The 18,011-nt window shown below is 36.4% G+C and overlaps 1 protein-coding gene across 1 annotated transcript in view; it reads left to right on the top strand.

Annotated features, from left to right (window-relative positions):
• CFAP43 (cilia and flagella associated protein 43) overlaps nucleotides 1-18,011 on the top strand; it is a 115,743-nt gene that overhangs the window by 8,946 nt on the left and 88,786 nt on the right. The window contains exons 4-8 of the mRNA XM_046027569.1: nucleotides 1,084-1,251; nucleotides 3,730-3,880; nucleotides 8,989-9,148; nucleotides 12,143-12,210; nucleotides 15,120-15,251. Of these exons, the coding sequence (XP_045883525.1) occupies nucleotides 1,084-1,251; nucleotides 3,730-3,880; nucleotides 8,989-9,148; nucleotides 12,143-12,210; nucleotides 15,120-15,251 (679 nt within the window). The remainder of the gene's footprint in view (nucleotides 1-1,083; nucleotides 1,252-3,729; nucleotides 3,881-8,988; nucleotides 9,149-12,142; nucleotides 12,211-15,119; nucleotides 15,252-18,011) is intronic.

Raw genomic sequence — 18,011 nt, 5'->3', positions numbered from 1 at the left:
ATCCTCACCAACACCTGTTTCCTGAGTTGTTAATTTTGCCATTCTTTTTTTTTTTTTTAAGATTTTATTTATTTATTTGACAGATGGAGATCACAAGTAAGCAGAGAAGCAGGCAGAGAGAGAGGGGGAGGCAGGCTCCCTGCTGAGCAGAGAGCCTGACACGGGGCTCAATCCCAGGACTCTGGGATTATGACCCGAGCCAAAGGCAGAGGCTTTAACCCACTGAGCCACCCAGGCGCCCCTAATTTTAGCCATTCTGAACAGTGTGAAGTGGTATCTCATTGTGCTTTTGATTTATATTTCCCTCATGCTGAGTGATGTTGAGCATGTTTTCATGTGTTTGTTGGCTATTTGTGTGTTTTCTTTGAAGAAATATCTGTTCATGTCTTCTGCCCATTTCTTGATTGAATTATTTGTTCTTTGGGTGTTGAGTTTGATAAGTTCTTTATAGGTCATGGATACTAGCCCTTTACCTGATAAGACATTTGCAAATATCTTCCCTCATCCTTCTTGTCTTATGGTTTTGTCAGCTGTTTCCTTTGCTGGGGAAAAGCTTTTTATCTTGATGTAGTCCCAATAGTTCATCTTTGCCTTTGTTTCCCTTGCCTTTGGAGACATGTCTAGCAAGAAGTTTCTGTGGCCAAGGTCAAAGAGATTGCTGCCTGTGTTCTCCTGTGGGATTTTGATGGATTCCTGTCTCACATTTAGGTCTTCCATCCATTTTGAGTCTATTTTTACGTATGGTGTAAGGAAATGGTTCAGATTCATTCTTTTGCATGTGGCTATCCAATTTTCCCAACACCATTTGTTGAAGAGACTGTCTTTTTCCATTGGATAGTCTTTCCTTCTTTGTCAAAGATTAGTTGAGACAAAGTATTTTTAAAACATATAGTTATTTTGCTTTCTTAGACAGGTACAGTATAATGATAAGCATCATTATTAATAAATTTTATATTTAACACCATGGACTAAATAAATTGTATTGTGAATTAAGATTGTTTTCAAATAATTAGATAAATGTTCTCAAGATATGAAATTCAAATGAATTATTTTTTTTTTTACAAAACAACATTTCCCTCTAAGGAACTGGGAAGCAGGTGTCATTTTGTGCAAGAAGTCACAACCTGGTGTGGATGTAAGCCAGATGACTTTTAACCCTATGAACTGGCACCAGCTGTGCTTATCAAGTCCAAGTGCAGTAACTGTGTGGACCATTGAAAAATGTAACGAGGAGCATCATCTCAAAGCGAAGTAAGAGACTTAGTTACTACACAGCTAAGTGGAGATCTTAGTTTGCATTAATGTAATGTTATTGCATCAATTCGATGAATTAACTGCCTTTATATGTACATATTAAACATCTTAAGTTATAATATCTTTATACATTATCTTTATACATAATATAATTAAGTTACAATATCTTTATATAATATCTTTATACATAATTATGGAGTGGTTGTTTGCATTTTGCAAGGATTCTTTATGACTTGATTTCTTAATGAGTTTCTTTTAAACCTCAAGGCATTCTCAAGCTTTTCCCAACATGGTTTAATTTGCCAGAATTTTATTCGATTTTGGTGTTTCAAAACATGCCTATTTATAAAAAGGACAGTTATGAATTTTGATCCTATTACTTTGATGCCCAATTGTAATCTCAAAAATAAACTTATAGATGCGGAAAGCATATATTATTCCTTCAGCCATATAATCTATAAACAGAGGGTAGTTGCATATGGTAGAGTCCTGGGAGTTACCTGTTTAAATAGCACTGGGTCAAAAAGAAAATTTATGACCAATGCCTTGGTGGTTGATGATAATGGTGTGTTTGTTAAGGAGAGTTCAAAGACTCAAAGTGCCTCTAAACTTATTATTCCCAATGTATTCCACCATGTTAAAGACTAAGTTGGTATTGGATCATGTATATCCTTGAAATTGCAATTTTTGAAAAGTTGCCTTCTTAAGGAAAATGCAAAGTTGTTTAACAGAGCCCTAAGAAAGACACATCTTTGTGTTCAGTACTCTTTGTGTCTCAATTTCTTTTTTCTAAGAACCCAGCGAGTAGTCAAATCTGTCTCTAGGCAGAGACACTGATAAAATGGGTAATGTCTCTATCATATCCTTGCCAGGTGGGCAAAAAATTTATCTTGGCATTCTCTCCTTTTGCTTGCCTTGAACATTCTCCTCTAGTTCTGAATGATGAGTTGTGATTTTTCTATAAGCAACTAAAGTGAGGGGCAAAGTGAGTGGATTGTCCTGGTTCAGAAAGCAAGCAGGATTAGAAAACATGCAAGCTTTAATTTGAATAATAGATACTGTTTTTACATGATAATTTTTCAAAATTATTTATCATACATAAGACATAACCAAAGAAAATTTTAATTTAATGCATAAAGCCATGAATTTTTCAAACACCCTTTATAATCATATTATGAGTTAAAAGTAGACATATGGAAGATTTGAAAATTGATTCCTTTTTTTTTTTTTAAAGATTTGTTTATTTGTTTGAGAGAGAGAGGGAGATAGAATGGAGAGGTAGGCAAAGGAAGAGAGTCTTAAGCAGACTCCACACTGAGCACAGCGCCAGACTCGGGGCTCGATCTCTCAACCCTGAGACCAGGACCTGTGCCAAAATCAAGAGTCGGATGCTTAACTGCACCATCCAGGTGCCCAGAAAATGAATCCTTGATAACCGAGGTTGCAAAGGTAGCTGAATACAACCTACAGATACAGAAGATCTTTGACTTAGGATGATTCCACTTAAGATTTTTCGACTTTAGGATGATGCCAAAGTGATGCACATTCAGTAGAAACTGTACTTCAAATCTTGAATTTTAACCTTTCGCAGGCTTAATATATGTGTTACAGTACTCTCCTGTGACGCTGAGCGGTGGCAGCTGCTGCTTCCAGTCAGCCACATGGTCAGGAGGGTAAACAGCCTACACACTGACGACAATTCTGTGCCTTCATTATAGTGTTCAATCAATTACTTGAGAGGGTCACAACTTTATAATGAAATAGGCTTTGTGTTAGATGATTTTGCCCAGCTGTGACTTGACAACTAAAGTAGTTTGCCAAGTAACGTAAGTGTTCTGAGCACATTTACGACAGGCCAGGCCTAGCTATGATGTTCATGTTTAGCAGATTAGGGGTATTAAATGCATTTTGACTTATGATATTTTCAACTTACGTTGGGTTTATTGGGACATAACTCCGTCATAAACCTAGGAAGATCTATATGTTTATTTTGGCTCACATTGATTTTTACTTGAGCTAATTGCAAGTTTTAATATTTGAGCAATTTTTCATAAATATCCAGATTATGATAGTTTCTTGAAATTTTGGAACCAGAATTCTCAACAAACCCTCTTATTTGGAACTGAGTGGCACCTATACCACCTTTAGGAGGAAACATACTTTCCCATTTGCCACAGTCCCCCACCTGGTCACAGCTCATTTGCCTGGTCCTGCCAGTGTTCAAATGTATAATTCCTGCTTTAGGCTTTAACTTTGAAAATTTTGGAAAATTCCTATGTACTTAATTTATAACTGCACTATTGTACTTTTGTGATATATATATTTTTATATCTATTCTTTGGAGTTTATCTGGATTGTTTGCTTGTTTTTTACAAGTTTTAATACCTCCCCACCTTGTTTATCACCAATATGTAGTAGTTATATCAGTGACTCGTTTTTGTTAATCTGATTATTCTGATTTCTCTTTTTTTAAAGGTCAGTAAAACTACCTATGGAAGATGGGTCATTTTGTAATGAAACAGATGTAATTTTCCCCACCTCATTGCCTAAGGACCTTATCTATGGACCCGTGCTCCCACTGTCAGCCATTGCTGGGCTAGTAGGAGAAGAGGCAGAAACTTTCAGGGTAATTACCTGGCACCTCTTCCTGTTTCTTATTTGATTCTCATACCATCCCACGAGACATGCAGGATAGAGAGAATCATCCTGGTTTTCCATACAGATTAGCCCTGGTGATGACAAGAAATGAGGGCTTTGAAGTTTTGAGTTCGGTTAACTGGAAGAATGGCACTGATAACAGAAAGAAGGGGCCCAGACCTGATTTCAGTTTTGGACATATTGAATTTGGGGTGCTGGGAGGGCATCCAGGTATAAATGCCAGGTGGAAATTGGGCAAGCAGACCTATTGCTGGGATGGAGAAGGTAGGACTGGAGACTCTGATGCCAGCAGAATCATTACCACAGAGGGGTCAGTGGAGCACTGGAGTGGGAGAGGGATGATAGAAAGGAGAGTAAGGGTGTCAGGGGAGAGAGCCAGAGAGGAAACTGATTTGCCAAGAATCGAGAGTTAGAAGACAGCTCTGACAAGAAACACACAAATAGGAAAAAATCCAGGAGAGAAGGCGGCCTTGGAAAATAGTGGAAGAAAGTTTCAGTGGGAGTTTATTAACAGCTATACACTCATTCATTCAACGTATTTATCAAGATTTAAAGGACAAGGAAGCTCAGCGCTACAAACAGGTCAAGAGTGGTCAGGCAGAGGGTGCTGTATGTGCAAAGGCCCTGAGGGAAAGAAAATAAATCTGTATGTTTGAGGAGCTAAGAAAACCTGTGGGGCTGCAACAAAGTAAGTGAGGTGGAGTTGGGTGCAGGTGCAGGGCGAGGGGTAGGCAGGGAGCAGAGATAGCACATGAAGGTCCTTTGGGAAACAGGAGCTTGATTCTGCTAAGCCTCTTAAACTTATGTTACAATAATATTTGTGTTAAAACTCTAAGCCAAGGATAAAGGAAGTAGAAGCTCCCAAATATTTTGGCCACTGCAGAGAATTAAGCCATAAATGTTAAAAATAACTCAGTGTGGTAATTAATTTGTTTAAAATTTCTGAGAGGCGAGAGATAAGATTGTGTATGCTCTTAGTATTTCCTCTAAAGCTCTAAAGGATGATCATTGTTCACTTTTTTAACACAGAAAATGACTGATTCCTTTTAATAGCACAAATCGCAGCCTTAGAAATACAACCAAACTCAGCCACAATGGGGCAGCAAAGTAAATACAAATAGATCAGCCATCAAGGTTTACAACTTGAAAAAATAAAAAATGCTTCTATGTTTAGTATTTGATGCCTAGGAACCCACATTTTCAACTATCTAGAATCTTTTCTTCTGACATAAATTTCTGTAGGCGCCCTCATCTTTCACATTTTGCACCACAGATGAACTCCACTTAAAATATATAAAATTCAGTCATCCATCTTTGTCATTTGAAAAATGCTATGAAATGCCTTCCTTAAATACTTAAATGTGGAGTAACCATTTTTTAAAATGCTCATAATAAACAGACGTCTTTGTTTCCTAGGATTTTTGTACTCAGTGCACTTTAACCTTTTTCTGAAAACAGAAATTTAATGCTAAAGTTCCACATTTTAAAAATCACATGGGGAATGTTAATAAAACCATATAGTTTACATTTATATTAGAAATTATTTTTTCCAATATTTATTTTTTCACCTTATAGATAAGTAAGGTGAGAAAAATGGCTAAAATACGGATTAATGTCTGTACAGTTAGTGAAAGCATAACCAAAAATAGATCGCAAATGTCTTGATTCTGTTCCTTTGAATGACATTTCTTGTGACTTGGGTATCAACCAATGGCAAAGAAATCAGTAATAAACTAATGCATATAAGAGTCTTAAAAATTGACAGGCTATGGACTTTCACAAGATTACAAACATTAAATACTCCCATTATGTCTCTCTTAGCTAACACTATAAAGGCACATTATATGCCTTTAAATAGGCCTGCATCACATTACACAACTTATTTAAGGCAAGAGAAACAGTATCTAGGGGGAAATCAAAGGCAGATGTTATCTGGGGAGAAACTAGATCCAAGATAATGAATTCGATCTCAAGTGTACAGTTTTCTTTTTCCATCTACCTTTTTTTTTTTTTTTTTTTAGCAGAAGTCACTAAGTAGGAATTTCTTTTATAAACTGGAATATGCTGAAGCATATTTGGATACTTACATTTTTTAAAGCAATAATATTAAGTTGGATTCTAATTTTTCATGTTCAGTCTTCAAGTGATCAAAATGTTTGATTTATGAGTCCAGAGAGCTAAGCAAGGTGGTGTTATCAACAAATATGTTTAAATACTCTTGGGCACATTTTTCTTTTAAAAGTTTTAGAATTTTTAGAATTAAAAATTATTGTTTCTGCTCACATAATCCATATCGTATCACTTTCATTTTTAAATAGCCCAGAACATATTTATTGATGAAAGAGAGTAATAGAAAGATAAGCCCGTGTTTATCTTATAGTAAGAAAAGTCAAACACAATACCAGTTTAACATTATATAGCCAGAAAAGTCCAAATTTTAAATCTTCACCTTCTGTTGCCTACATATAGGTCCACTGGTGTGAGAACCAGATATGTGTGTTTTTAAAAAGATTTTTGAACCTGTTGCCATAATGTAAGAGTCTGTCTCCTTGTGATATATAGTCTAAGGTTAGATGTCATCAAGACAACCCAAGAAACTTTTATATAATGGCATCCAGTGAGTAACTTCCCTGTAAGTCAAATCTCAATTAGATACCACAAAAATGTCATTAATCAGCAGCAGTTTAATCCTCTTGGGTTGTTTTGCCCCCCTTTCTTGGCCCATAGGGTGGCTAGATTATTAATCAAGTATTTGTTTTCTAACAATCCAAGACTACGAGGGCGTGAAGTATATCAATCATTGACCAAAGTCAATATATCCTTTAAAAGAATTATCATGGCAATGGCTGCTGTGTATGATTTTTGCCTTAGTCATATTTCAGGGTCCATTCCAAATGGTAATTCTCTCTCCACCCTTCCTTCACTCCACCAGGAACGAAGTGCTTTCTCATCAATGCTCCCACAATATTTCACACCCGTCTGCTATGATCTACCATGTTTTCTGATTCTGATATTTGTTCATACTTCTTCTTCCCTCAACAAGTGATTAGCCTATTGAGAAGAGGGATCGCTTAAGACTTAGCACAATGCCTGATATATAACCAATATCCAATAAATATTTGTTTAAATATCAGTTACATAACAAGTTTATATTTGCTGAGAATCTAGTAGAAATGGTTACTTTGGCAGCACCAAACCTGCTTTACCTTGAATCTATAAACCAGTCCTAAATGAATAGTATATAATACATTATTCAAATAATTGAGTATTTATTAGAAAGATGGCTTGCATATATTGAGGAGTTTTTAACGGAAAAATGACTGTTTATATAGATTTGCAGTATTCCCCCACTTCTGGTTTACTTTTCTCCATAGTGATTTTCAGCATATGATCTTCTACATATTTAACTTTTTTTTTTTTTAAGATTTTATTTATTTATTTGACAGAGACACACGATGAGAGGGAACACAAGCAGGGGGAGTAGGAGAGGGAGAAGCAGGCTCCCCACAGACCAGCGGCTGGATGCAGGGCTCGATCCCAGGACCCTGGGATCATGACCTGAGCTGAAGTTGGATGCTTAATGACTAAGCCACCCAGGCACCCCTATATTTAACTTCTTAACTTATTTTTATTCTGTTTGCCCTCACCAGGATGTAAGCCCCATAAGGGCAGGGATTTTTTTTTTTTCTTTTGGTCTGTTTTGTTCACTGCTACATCCCTGTGCCTAGAACGGTACCTAGAATATAGTAAGTCTCCAATAAATATTTGTTAGGTGAATGAAAAGGTCAACAAAAGAATGCAATAAACATGGAGCTCTCAGGGAACTTAAAAATTCTGTTCATTTGGCCAATAGCTTATTAAAGATGTTTTCTGTTCCAGTGCGTGTAAGGATCCTAAAGAAAGCAAAGCATTATGTTATAGCTACTGTAATTCTAAATAATGCTATAGCATAACAAAAAGCTCAGATGGTTCTAAATGCTATGTTCTCAATATAAAATAAGTAAACTAGTACATTTGACTTGTTTAATTAAAAGGAAGAAGTGCTATTATTATGATATCCTGAATTCAGAATTTTAATCAGTGCTGTGGGGAGCAAATGCCCTAAAAAGCTGCCACAGCTGCCTTGACCTCCAGGAAGGAGAACAGGTAGGCCTATACTTAAAAGGAGACCTGCTCCATGCTGACAAAGGGGGTCTTCCCCTGCAAGACATGAGTATTTAAGGCTGCAGGGGATGTACCATTGAAGTATTACAGTCTAAGGCTGAGATCAACAAACCATGACAGGCTTTTGTTTGGCTCCAAGCTAAGAATGTTCTTGTACACTTTTTAAAGAGGTGTTTAAAAATACAATAGGCATATGTGACAGAGACCTATGTGTCCACAAAACCTATAAATATTCACTGCCTTTTCCTTTACAGGAAGAGTTTGCTTTAGATCCGTGTCCATGTTATTTTTACTCCCCAAAGCCAACTTCTTTTAGGTACATTGAATAGATTTTGTGCATTTCTCTTTGAGTTTTCCATGGTATCAAAATCACAGAGGATGTTTTGTGAACCCTGTTAGAGAGGCCACCAGAATCAGGCGAGTGTCCTCTTCTCATTTCCCATGAAAGCTAACTAAGCAAAGGATCTAGGCCAACCTCTCCATAACCACTCAAGAAAAATCATATCCACCCCCTCCCACCGCCGCGCAGAATCAGGAGGGTGAAATGTTGACAAAAATCTTCCTCAAAAAGGGTGATTTTAGCTAGACAATGACTTTCTTAGATTCAAGACACCAAAAAACTCTACCAAGAAACATGGTAGATGTTGCTACTCAGAATTTTCATGAAAATCTGTGACACTAGAACTCCAAATGTGCTGACAAGACTATCTCATATATTCTTATGAGTTAAAATATAGAGAGATAAATGGAGCAAGGAAGGATAAGCTCACTTAGATCTTGGCAAATGGCAGGACCAATGAATGTATATAGGTCCATATTCATTTGTTTCTTTTTGGAAGTTACTTAGGTGTTTCTCTGGCTCTTAAACCATGCATGCTGTCTTAACACAAGGTTTCTTATCTTTCTCTGAAGCCTAAAGATGATCTATATCCTTTGCTTCACCCATCTATGCATTGCTGGACTCCAACAAGTGATATATATGTTGGCTGTGAAGAGGGCCATCTTTTAGTGATTAATGGAGAAACCTTGAAGGTGACTTTACTTAATAAGACAGAAGACACAGTACCAAAGGGTAAGAAACTGCTTTACTTCATTATTCCTAGAAGTGGAGCCACCGGTGATCGTTTTATACTTGAAGATGGCTGTTTGTTCCCCATTTTTCTCCTTCTTGGAGCCGTCTTTGATTCTTTCTTTTCTCTATCCCACAGTTAGTTACCAAGACATGTGGGTGTTCCTCATAGCTAGTGTTTATTGACTGTTCTATGCTCTAGGCATTCTGCTGTACTCTGTTTGTATATTTCATGTAATCCTCAAAACACTTTATAGAGAGATATGTTTTTCATTTCCATGAGACAGATGAAAAAATGGATGCCCTGAGAGAATAAGAAAAATGCCCAAATTCACAGAACTAGTAAACTGTAAAGCTGACTCCTAAACCCAGGCAATAAGACTTCAGAGTCCAAGTTCTTAGCTCCTATGCTGTATCGTTTCCCATACATAAGCCTGTTCTGTTTAGTCAGCAAATTATGCCCTTTCCTGCCCTCCACCCTTCTCAGGGCCTTTTTTCACAGTGACTTTTTTGTAACTGCCATCTTGAAAATTACCTCTCTTTTCCTTGGTTAGAAACATGGTTAGAGTTTGATCTATTCTCCTTAGATCTGGTGTCCATTCTTGGTCTCATCAGCTGTGGCCAGGGTTGGGCCTTACTTACAGAAGCTAACGTCCACTCAGTAGGACTTAGGTGTAGACCTTTTGAGAAGGGAACCTTGCAGGGCAAGCTCCCCAATCTGTCCAATGCCCTCTCCATTCCAGTTCCTTTATGATTTCACATTTTGATTTCTGCACCAATCTTGGGACTGATTTCATTGGCCTTAATCTATAGCTAACCCAAAACAGGCATCTCATCCCTGCCAAAGTGTACTTCTTAAAGACCATTTCAGCATGCAATTCAAGGAATTGCCTTGATTCCAAGCCCTCTCTAATGTGTTCCTACCTGCTCCATTCATATCCTTTCTACTACCCAGGATGAGTTTTCTGATCTAGCCAGTCATTTCTTCTTGTCATTTCTCAGACCTGCCTCCTAGCTCATTCCCTTGCCAGTTTTCTCTCTGAATCCTTATGCTTCTACCTCAATGCCACCTCCTTCAGCAAGTTTTCTCCAGGACAGTGACCCTCATCTGCTCCTGCTCCCATTCCCTGCTTCAGACTTCAGTGGGGCCATTAGGTTTGACTTTCCTGCCCCCGCCATGGATTCACTTTACTGTCACTTGTACCCTCCAGGCTAAAAGTTCTCTCTAATCTTGCACCCACACTGACATCCTAACCTTAGGGCAAATTTCGGTGCCCCTGTGTGGGATTCCATTAGACTCACTTCCTTCTTACAGCCTCAGCCTGTGCTGTCACAATTTCCTGTGTGCCTGTCTGTCTTTCCCACCAGGTATTAATTCTTTGAAGTTAAGAACGGTCTTACTCATCCTTGGGCTCCACAGTTTAATCCCAGAGACTGCTGCAGAGTAAATTAGTGCCAATATGTCTTTTGTAAAATGAATTCTAAAGCAATGTTTCTCATCTCCAAGCTGCTGTCACATCTGTAATATATTATACACCATTTAGGATTTATTCATGTATAGTCTTATATTGTTTACTACTTCCTTCTTCTATACCATTCCTAATAATTTCATGGTACATTATAAATGCTTTAGTGTAATTATTTGTCTAACCTCTACAATGTGGAAGACACTAATTAAGGTTCCTCAGAGGTGACATAAATGGTAAATATGTGATCTTATAATTTTCACCCTCGAGGGTTTTATTTTTATTAAAGAGAATTAAACAAGTAGATAATTATAGCCAGGTAGATTACGATCATTTTATTCAAGGGAAACTTAACAAAGTTCTATGGGAATTCAAATGAGGGAAACAGGCCAGGTTAAGTCATTTTGAAGATGGCATTTGAAATGGCCCTTGCCGGATGGGTTCACAGGCAGATGAGGGTAGGTAGAGTTTCAGTCAATGGTGTCTGCTGAGACAAGAAAAACTGGGGAAGGTTGAGACACAAGAAGTGTCCAGACTGTCTGGAACATTGAGTGTTACATAGGGTAGTGGGAAACAAAGGGCCATATATATTATGTCTGACCTTGAATGTCCAGCTCAGATGTTTATACTCAATTCAGCTGACAGTGGGTAGGCATAAAAGAACTCCTGAAAGGACATGTACCCCAAATGGAATTGTGCATAGGCAGATTAGTTTAGCCATCATTCAAAAAAGGATGATCCTAGAAGCAGGTGGCTATAAGCATCAGGCTACTAGACTCGGCCTTGAGTCATAAGAACCTGGACTCTAGTGGTACTTGGACTGGAAAAGAAGGAACTGCTGGGAGGTCAATAGTCTTTTAAGACTTCTTTGAAGGCTTCTGAGAATCTGGCAAAATGCCAAGCATGTAGTATATAGTAAGCAAATAATTTGGTGGATGCTCTCTGAGCTTTTGATCTTATAGTTCTTATGGTTTATCTACATAAAAGTTATTATGCTTTTGTTCTTTTCCCCCAAGGACAATATCTTATTAATAATGATTATTCTTGTAGAAAATTTTTTCTTTTTCCTTTCTTTTTACCCATTTTTATTTATTTACTGAGGTTTGAATTTACATACATAAAATGTATAAATCTTAAGTATGCAGCTTGACAACAAGTTAGGTTTGGTTTAAATCATTTTTCCCTGGCATCTTAAAATCTCTGACAATGCTTTCCTAAAATGAGAAAATATATTAGCTATATAATTCTGTAATGTTAGTTCCATGGATCTGATGATACAAAACTTTAAAAAACTCATGTGATTTACATTGGTCATCAATGCTGAACAGTTTTGTTATTCATTGTTTGGAAGGCATGATAGCACATACTCTTTTTTTTTTTTTTTTGATAGTACATATTCTGATAGGAAGTTGATTTTTGGAAAGGGTTACAAAGAAATGAATAGTCCTAGAAAAGCAAATGAGGTTAATTACTTTGTATTGCACTTTTAATTATGTGTCACCTGTTTTACCTTGTTTTTCTTTTCTAAAAGAGGGAAGAAATCTTATCAGTCCAGTCACCATGGTATATCAGAAGGGAGGCATGCTGATTTCTGGAATTGTAATGTATTTTTGTCTTCAAAATTAATTGCTTTAGAGAATATACACAATTTCCATTTGTTGCTACTTAACTATTATGAATCACAATTTGGCATATCAGGTTCTGTCAGCTTATTAATTGTTTTCTTTTTGGATACTATTATAAAACTTTTCATATGAAGAATTTTTCAAATGTATATAAAAGTAGAAAGAACAGTATAATGGACTGCCGTATATCTAGACAATTGCAAAAAATCAAAAATAGAATTAAAAACTCTGGGCCCCCCAGAACACCCAACTTCATGCCTGTTTGTACACTTAATATATTAGATTGTCAGACACAAATAGAACCTTTTGTCTAAGCTTCAGCTTAGCCGCTTGTGCATACTCACTTAGCTTACCTGTGTTATACTGTTATTGTTCATACTAGAATTAGCATTAATGGCCTTCATTTACTTAGTCCTTACTTTGTACCAGGCACCATGCTAAGTGCTTTGCTTGTATTATCTTATCAGTTCTCATAATGACACTATCAGTAGGAATACTGACATCTTCATTGTACAGAGGAAGGAGCCAAGCCTTACAGAGTTCACCATCCCGTAAATGGAGTCGCTGAGGCTTGAACCCAGATGTGTAAACTCCAAACTCTTTGCTCTCATTTATTAGAGCATACAGTCTCAGTTAAGTATGAAAAGGGGTCAGACTACAATGCTTTTACATGGTCTTGTAGCAATGCTAAGGTTTGGAGCTCACCTACACTAAAATCTCAGGTCTGCTTGTAGATGTCCCAAGACCACTGTTAGCTTTTTCTCTTCTATTACCACAGATCACATTTCCAGAACCTTGAGGGCAGTTAGGCCATTATGTCAGAGTGAGAGATGTAGCTCCACCAATGAGAAGCAATCTGGAGCACATAAACCTACTCTCAGCTGGTAATCCATCCCCCTCCCCTGCAATCTTGCAACAGACCATCATCTTTGCTCCGCCTGCCACACACACACACTGCCACCATAACTCCTACATTTAGTTTGCATTTATGGCCTTTTATGACTCTTGTCCTTCTCAAAGCCACCCTTGCATTTTTTACTTTAATTTTCATTTATTTATTTATTTTCAGAGACAGAGCCACAGGGAAGGGCAGAGGGAAGGAGAGAGAGAATCTTAAGCAGGCTGTATGCTCACCACAGGACCCAATACAGGACTCCATCTCATGACCCTGAAACCATGACCTGAGCTAAAATCAAGAGTCAGGCGCTAAACCAACTGAGCCACCCAGATGCCCCTCACCCTTGACATTTTTTCAAACCTAGTTTAGGGACACCTGGCTGACTCAAGTCAGTAGAGCATGTGACTGGGATCGAGCCCCACATCAGGCTCTCTGCTCAGCGGGGAGCCGGCTTCCCCCTCTCTCTGCCTGCCTCTCTGCCTACTTGTGATCTCTCTCTGTCAAATAAATAAATAATCTTTAAAAATTAAAATTAAATTAAATGAATAATAAATTATAATAAACTTATTTCTTAATTTTATAATAATTACAATAATCACATGCCATTGTAATATAAATTAAATTATATTGATTAAATAAAGTAATAGTTAATTTTATTAATTATTAAATTATTTAATAAAATAATTATTAAATAAATTGATGGATTAAATTAAATAAATCAAGTTAGAACTAAAATAATTATAATTTATAATAATTATAAACATAAAATATTATAATGAATATATAATAAATAATAAAATTTTTAACACCCAAACAACTAGTTAAAGGAATGGTTTGAGCATCTACGCCATAAGAAATAGAGAATGATGATGAGTTTGGAGAAAGCACCTTGAATGTTTTATCCCCCAGGTCCCAAGTATGTGAACCCGGCCATCTCACTAATGCATATACTTTAGTTGTAGTGGGATCCAATCTAGAAATGATGGATTAATTTGCCCAAAGCTTCTTCACTACTGTGAAAACTATTCAAATTCCTCTTAAGAATAGTTAAATGAGCCTAAATTTGTTTATGGCCAACCAGCTGATTTTTACTAGATACTTGCCCTCCTTCTAGCACTATTAAAGAAATATAAAAGGAGGTTATAAAAGGAATAAAGAGCATACTCCCTACCTTTGGGTCATTTAGGGAGAAAAGAAATGCATATAATAATGATTAAATAATATACATTAAGGCTAGTATTCCTTGAAGTAAGCAGACTGCTTTATACAAGCCACATAATGAACTGCTTCATTTGCCCTACCTCCTGTATAATGAAGAAAGTGGTAAAAAGATAGATGCTAGGTGGATAGAACTAGAGGGTATCATGCTAAGCAAAATTAGAGAATGACAAATACTATATGATTTCACTTTTATGTGGAATTTAAGAAACAAAACAGATGAGCATGGGGAAGGGAAAAAAAGTAAGATGAAAATGGAGAAGAAGGCAAATGCTAAAAGACACTGAACTCTAGGAAACAAACTGAGGGTTGCTGGAGGGGAGTTTAGTGGGGGAAAAGGGATACTTGGATAATGGGCATTAAGGAGAGCACTTGAGGAAATTAGCACCAGGTGTTATATGCAACTGATGAATCACTAAATTCTACCTTTGATTCTAATAAAAAAAAATTCTAACTTTATTGAAGACATTACTTGGGAATTAAAAGATAAATGCTAGAGAAGTTCAAATAAAGGAGAGATCCATAAATTTTAGTTGCAAAATTTTATGTCACAGAAGAGATAAAATGAAACTTGACCAGGAAAGGTGGTTAAAAGTTGCCTAATAAAGATAAGACCAGGCATTCTAGATAATGTAAACATTGATGATGATTCCAAAGATAATCTATGGATGGTAGTCCATAAGTCTTAGCTCGTTTGACATGGAAATTATAACTCTGCATTGACTGAGACTGATTTTCTTTGTTTATCTCATTGTTTTGGTCTCTAGGATGGCTTTGTGTATTCTTTTATTATTAAAGATTTAACTTACAAAGTAGAGGATTTTCTAGAGATTGAAGAGCCTGTGGTACATATGATGTTTTCTCCAAATTACCACATGTTGCTGATTCAAACAGACAAGGTATGATAGATGGTGATTTCTTTCTTTCTTTCTTTCTTTTTAAGATTATTTATGTAGTTATTTATTTAACAGAAAGATCACAAGGAGGCAGAGAGTCAGGCAGAGGGGTGTGGTGAAGCAGACTCCCTGCTGAACAGAGAACCTGATGTGGGGCTCGATCCCAGGACTCTGAGATCATGACCTGAGCCAAAGGCGGAGGCTTAACCCACTAAGCCACCCAGGTGCCCCAGATGGTGATTTCTTGATATACAGTTTTGAAATATTATTATCATTACACTATGGGAATGAAGGGCATAGTGCTTCATAGTGATACTCTACTATTTGGGACTACTTGGTTACAAATGAAAAATACCTAATGTAAAAGACCTAAATAACAAAAACTGTTTTGTTTATTCATTTTTTTGTTTTTGTGCATGTAAGTAAAAGGGCAAGGAGTTAATCTGAATCTAGTGGCTCCTGACATTTTTTTGTTACCATCTCTTGGTTCTGTTTTCTCTCTGCTGTCACCCTTCCCATGAAGATTCCCCTGGAAGGTGTGCAGAGAGCCTCCTGCAACTCTAGTTTATATTTCTACCCTGGTAGAAATCCCTAGGTGGTATCCCTAGTGGAAAGAAACCATGAAAAAAAATGTCCTGGAATTTAGATTCATTGTACTTACTCGGTCACCTCTCTACACCTGTGGCAATTACTATGTCCAGGAGGATTCTAAGCTGTCATTGGCCAGGCCTATGTCACATGTCTACACTTGAACCCTGTAACCCTGTATAGAGTCAACCCAACCAAACATTGACTGAGATTGGGGTCATGGGTGGTTTTCTGAGGAAAATATGGGTTCTGTAAAAGAAGGGAAGGGGAATAAATGCAGAATAAAATGAAATATCCATCTCAATGACACTGTTAGAAAGACTCCTAATTAATGGAATGACTCTCAAAAGTCAGGGTTAACAATAGTTTATATTGTTAAGCAGTGACTTTAGATGGATTGTAAGGAAAGATCAGTGATTTTCTGCCTAAAGGAAACTTAAATTTAAATATGGAAAATATCATTTGCTGGTAAATACCTGAAGTTAAAACAACTGGCTAACTGTGTTTTAATAAATAACAAATAAATGAAAATCCTAGAATATCTATGAAGAACAGGAATCAACAAAAAAAAAGTAACATAACAGAAGGGAGAAAGACTAAAATAGGACTTCTACAAGAGAAAATATACTAAAAAAGTAAAAATTAAATGAATATGTCTGACAGAAGATTGGACACAGCCAAAGAGAGAATTAGTGAATTGGAGACAGATCAAAAGAAGTTATCTAGAATATAGCCTAGATACACAAGAGGGTAGGATATACAGAAGGGAGAGTAAGAGACATGAATGATACAGTGTACATTTGATTGGAACCCCAGACTGGAGGAGAGTGAGGTACAGACAATATTTAAAGAGATATTTTCCAGAACTGATTAAAAACACAAATTTACAGATTCAAGAGGTCCAGTGAATCTCAAGCGGAATACCTAAAAAGTTAAACACACTTAGATTTAACAAGGTGAAACTGTTGAAAATGAAATACAGAAAATCTTAAAAATAATCAGAAAGAAAAACAGATTATTTCAAAGGAATTTCCATTAGACTAACAACTGACTCCTCTGCGACAATAATATAAGTAAGAAATAATGGAATGCTACCTTCCAGGTAGAACAGAAGGCATCAGCAAACTATGGCCCTATAGGCCAAAACCAGCCGGCTGCTTGTTCTTATAAATCAAGTTTTATTGGAACATAGTCACACCATTCATTAATGTATTGTCTACGGCTGCTTTCACACTACAATGGTAGAATTAAGTAGTTGTGAGACATCATGTGGCCAGCAAAGCCTAACATATTTACTGTCTGTCCATTTATAGAAAAAGTATGCTGATGTAATGAAATAAGATAACTACCACCTGGAATGCTATACCCAGTGAGAGTACTTTTCAGTATAGGGGTGAAAAAAAGAAATTTTAGATGTTCCAAAACTGAGAGTTTATCAGCAACTGACCATTACTAGAGAAAATTCTAAAGAATGTACTTCAGGCAGAAGGAAAAGGATCCCAGTTAGAAGACTGTGTTGCAAGAATGAATAGTAGTGTGGAGAAATGAACACTGCCTGTATAAAACAGTAAAAATAATGTGAGGTTGGGTTTAATAATAACATTGAATTAAAATCCCAGACAGCAATAATGTAAACTGAGGGGAAAGAGTAAATGGATTTATGTGTTTCAAGTTCATTTTTTACTTTTCCCAGGCAGAAGATAAAGGTTTTAAGTAACCTTGCGGTGTTTATAAATTAAGTATACATGTTATAACTTCTAAGGTAGCTACTAAAAGAACTGAAACAGTAGATGAAATGTCTACACTATAGATGGGGAAAGCAGAATGTTTTTAGAAAGCAACCCAAAACAGGGTAAGAAAAGAGAGAAAAAGAAATATAAAACAAATAAGAAAGCAGAAACATAAATTAAAATGTAATATTTAAACTCAAATATTAGTAATTACAGTAAAAGTAAAACAGATAATAGATGTAGTTAAAAGGCAAATTTTGCAATACTTGATTAAAAAAAAGCAAAACCCAGTTATGTACTGTTTACAAGTGACACAGCTAAAGCATAAGGGTACAGTAAGATTGAAAGTAAATTTTAAAAGTACAGTAATGTTGAAAGTAAATTTAAAAATTGAAAGTAACTAAAAATAAAAAGATCTAACATGCAAACATTAACAGAAAGAAAG

Source organism: Meles meles, chromosome 13, assembly GCF_922984935.1.
Source record: "Meles meles chromosome 13, mMelMel3.1 paternal haplotype, whole genome shotgun sequence".
Classification (NCBI taxonomy): Eukaryota; Metazoa; Chordata; class Mammalia; order Carnivora; family Mustelidae; genus Meles; species Meles meles.
The sequence above is the reverse complement of the archived record's forward strand: the minus strand, read 5'-3'. Positions and strand labels throughout refer to the sequence as shown.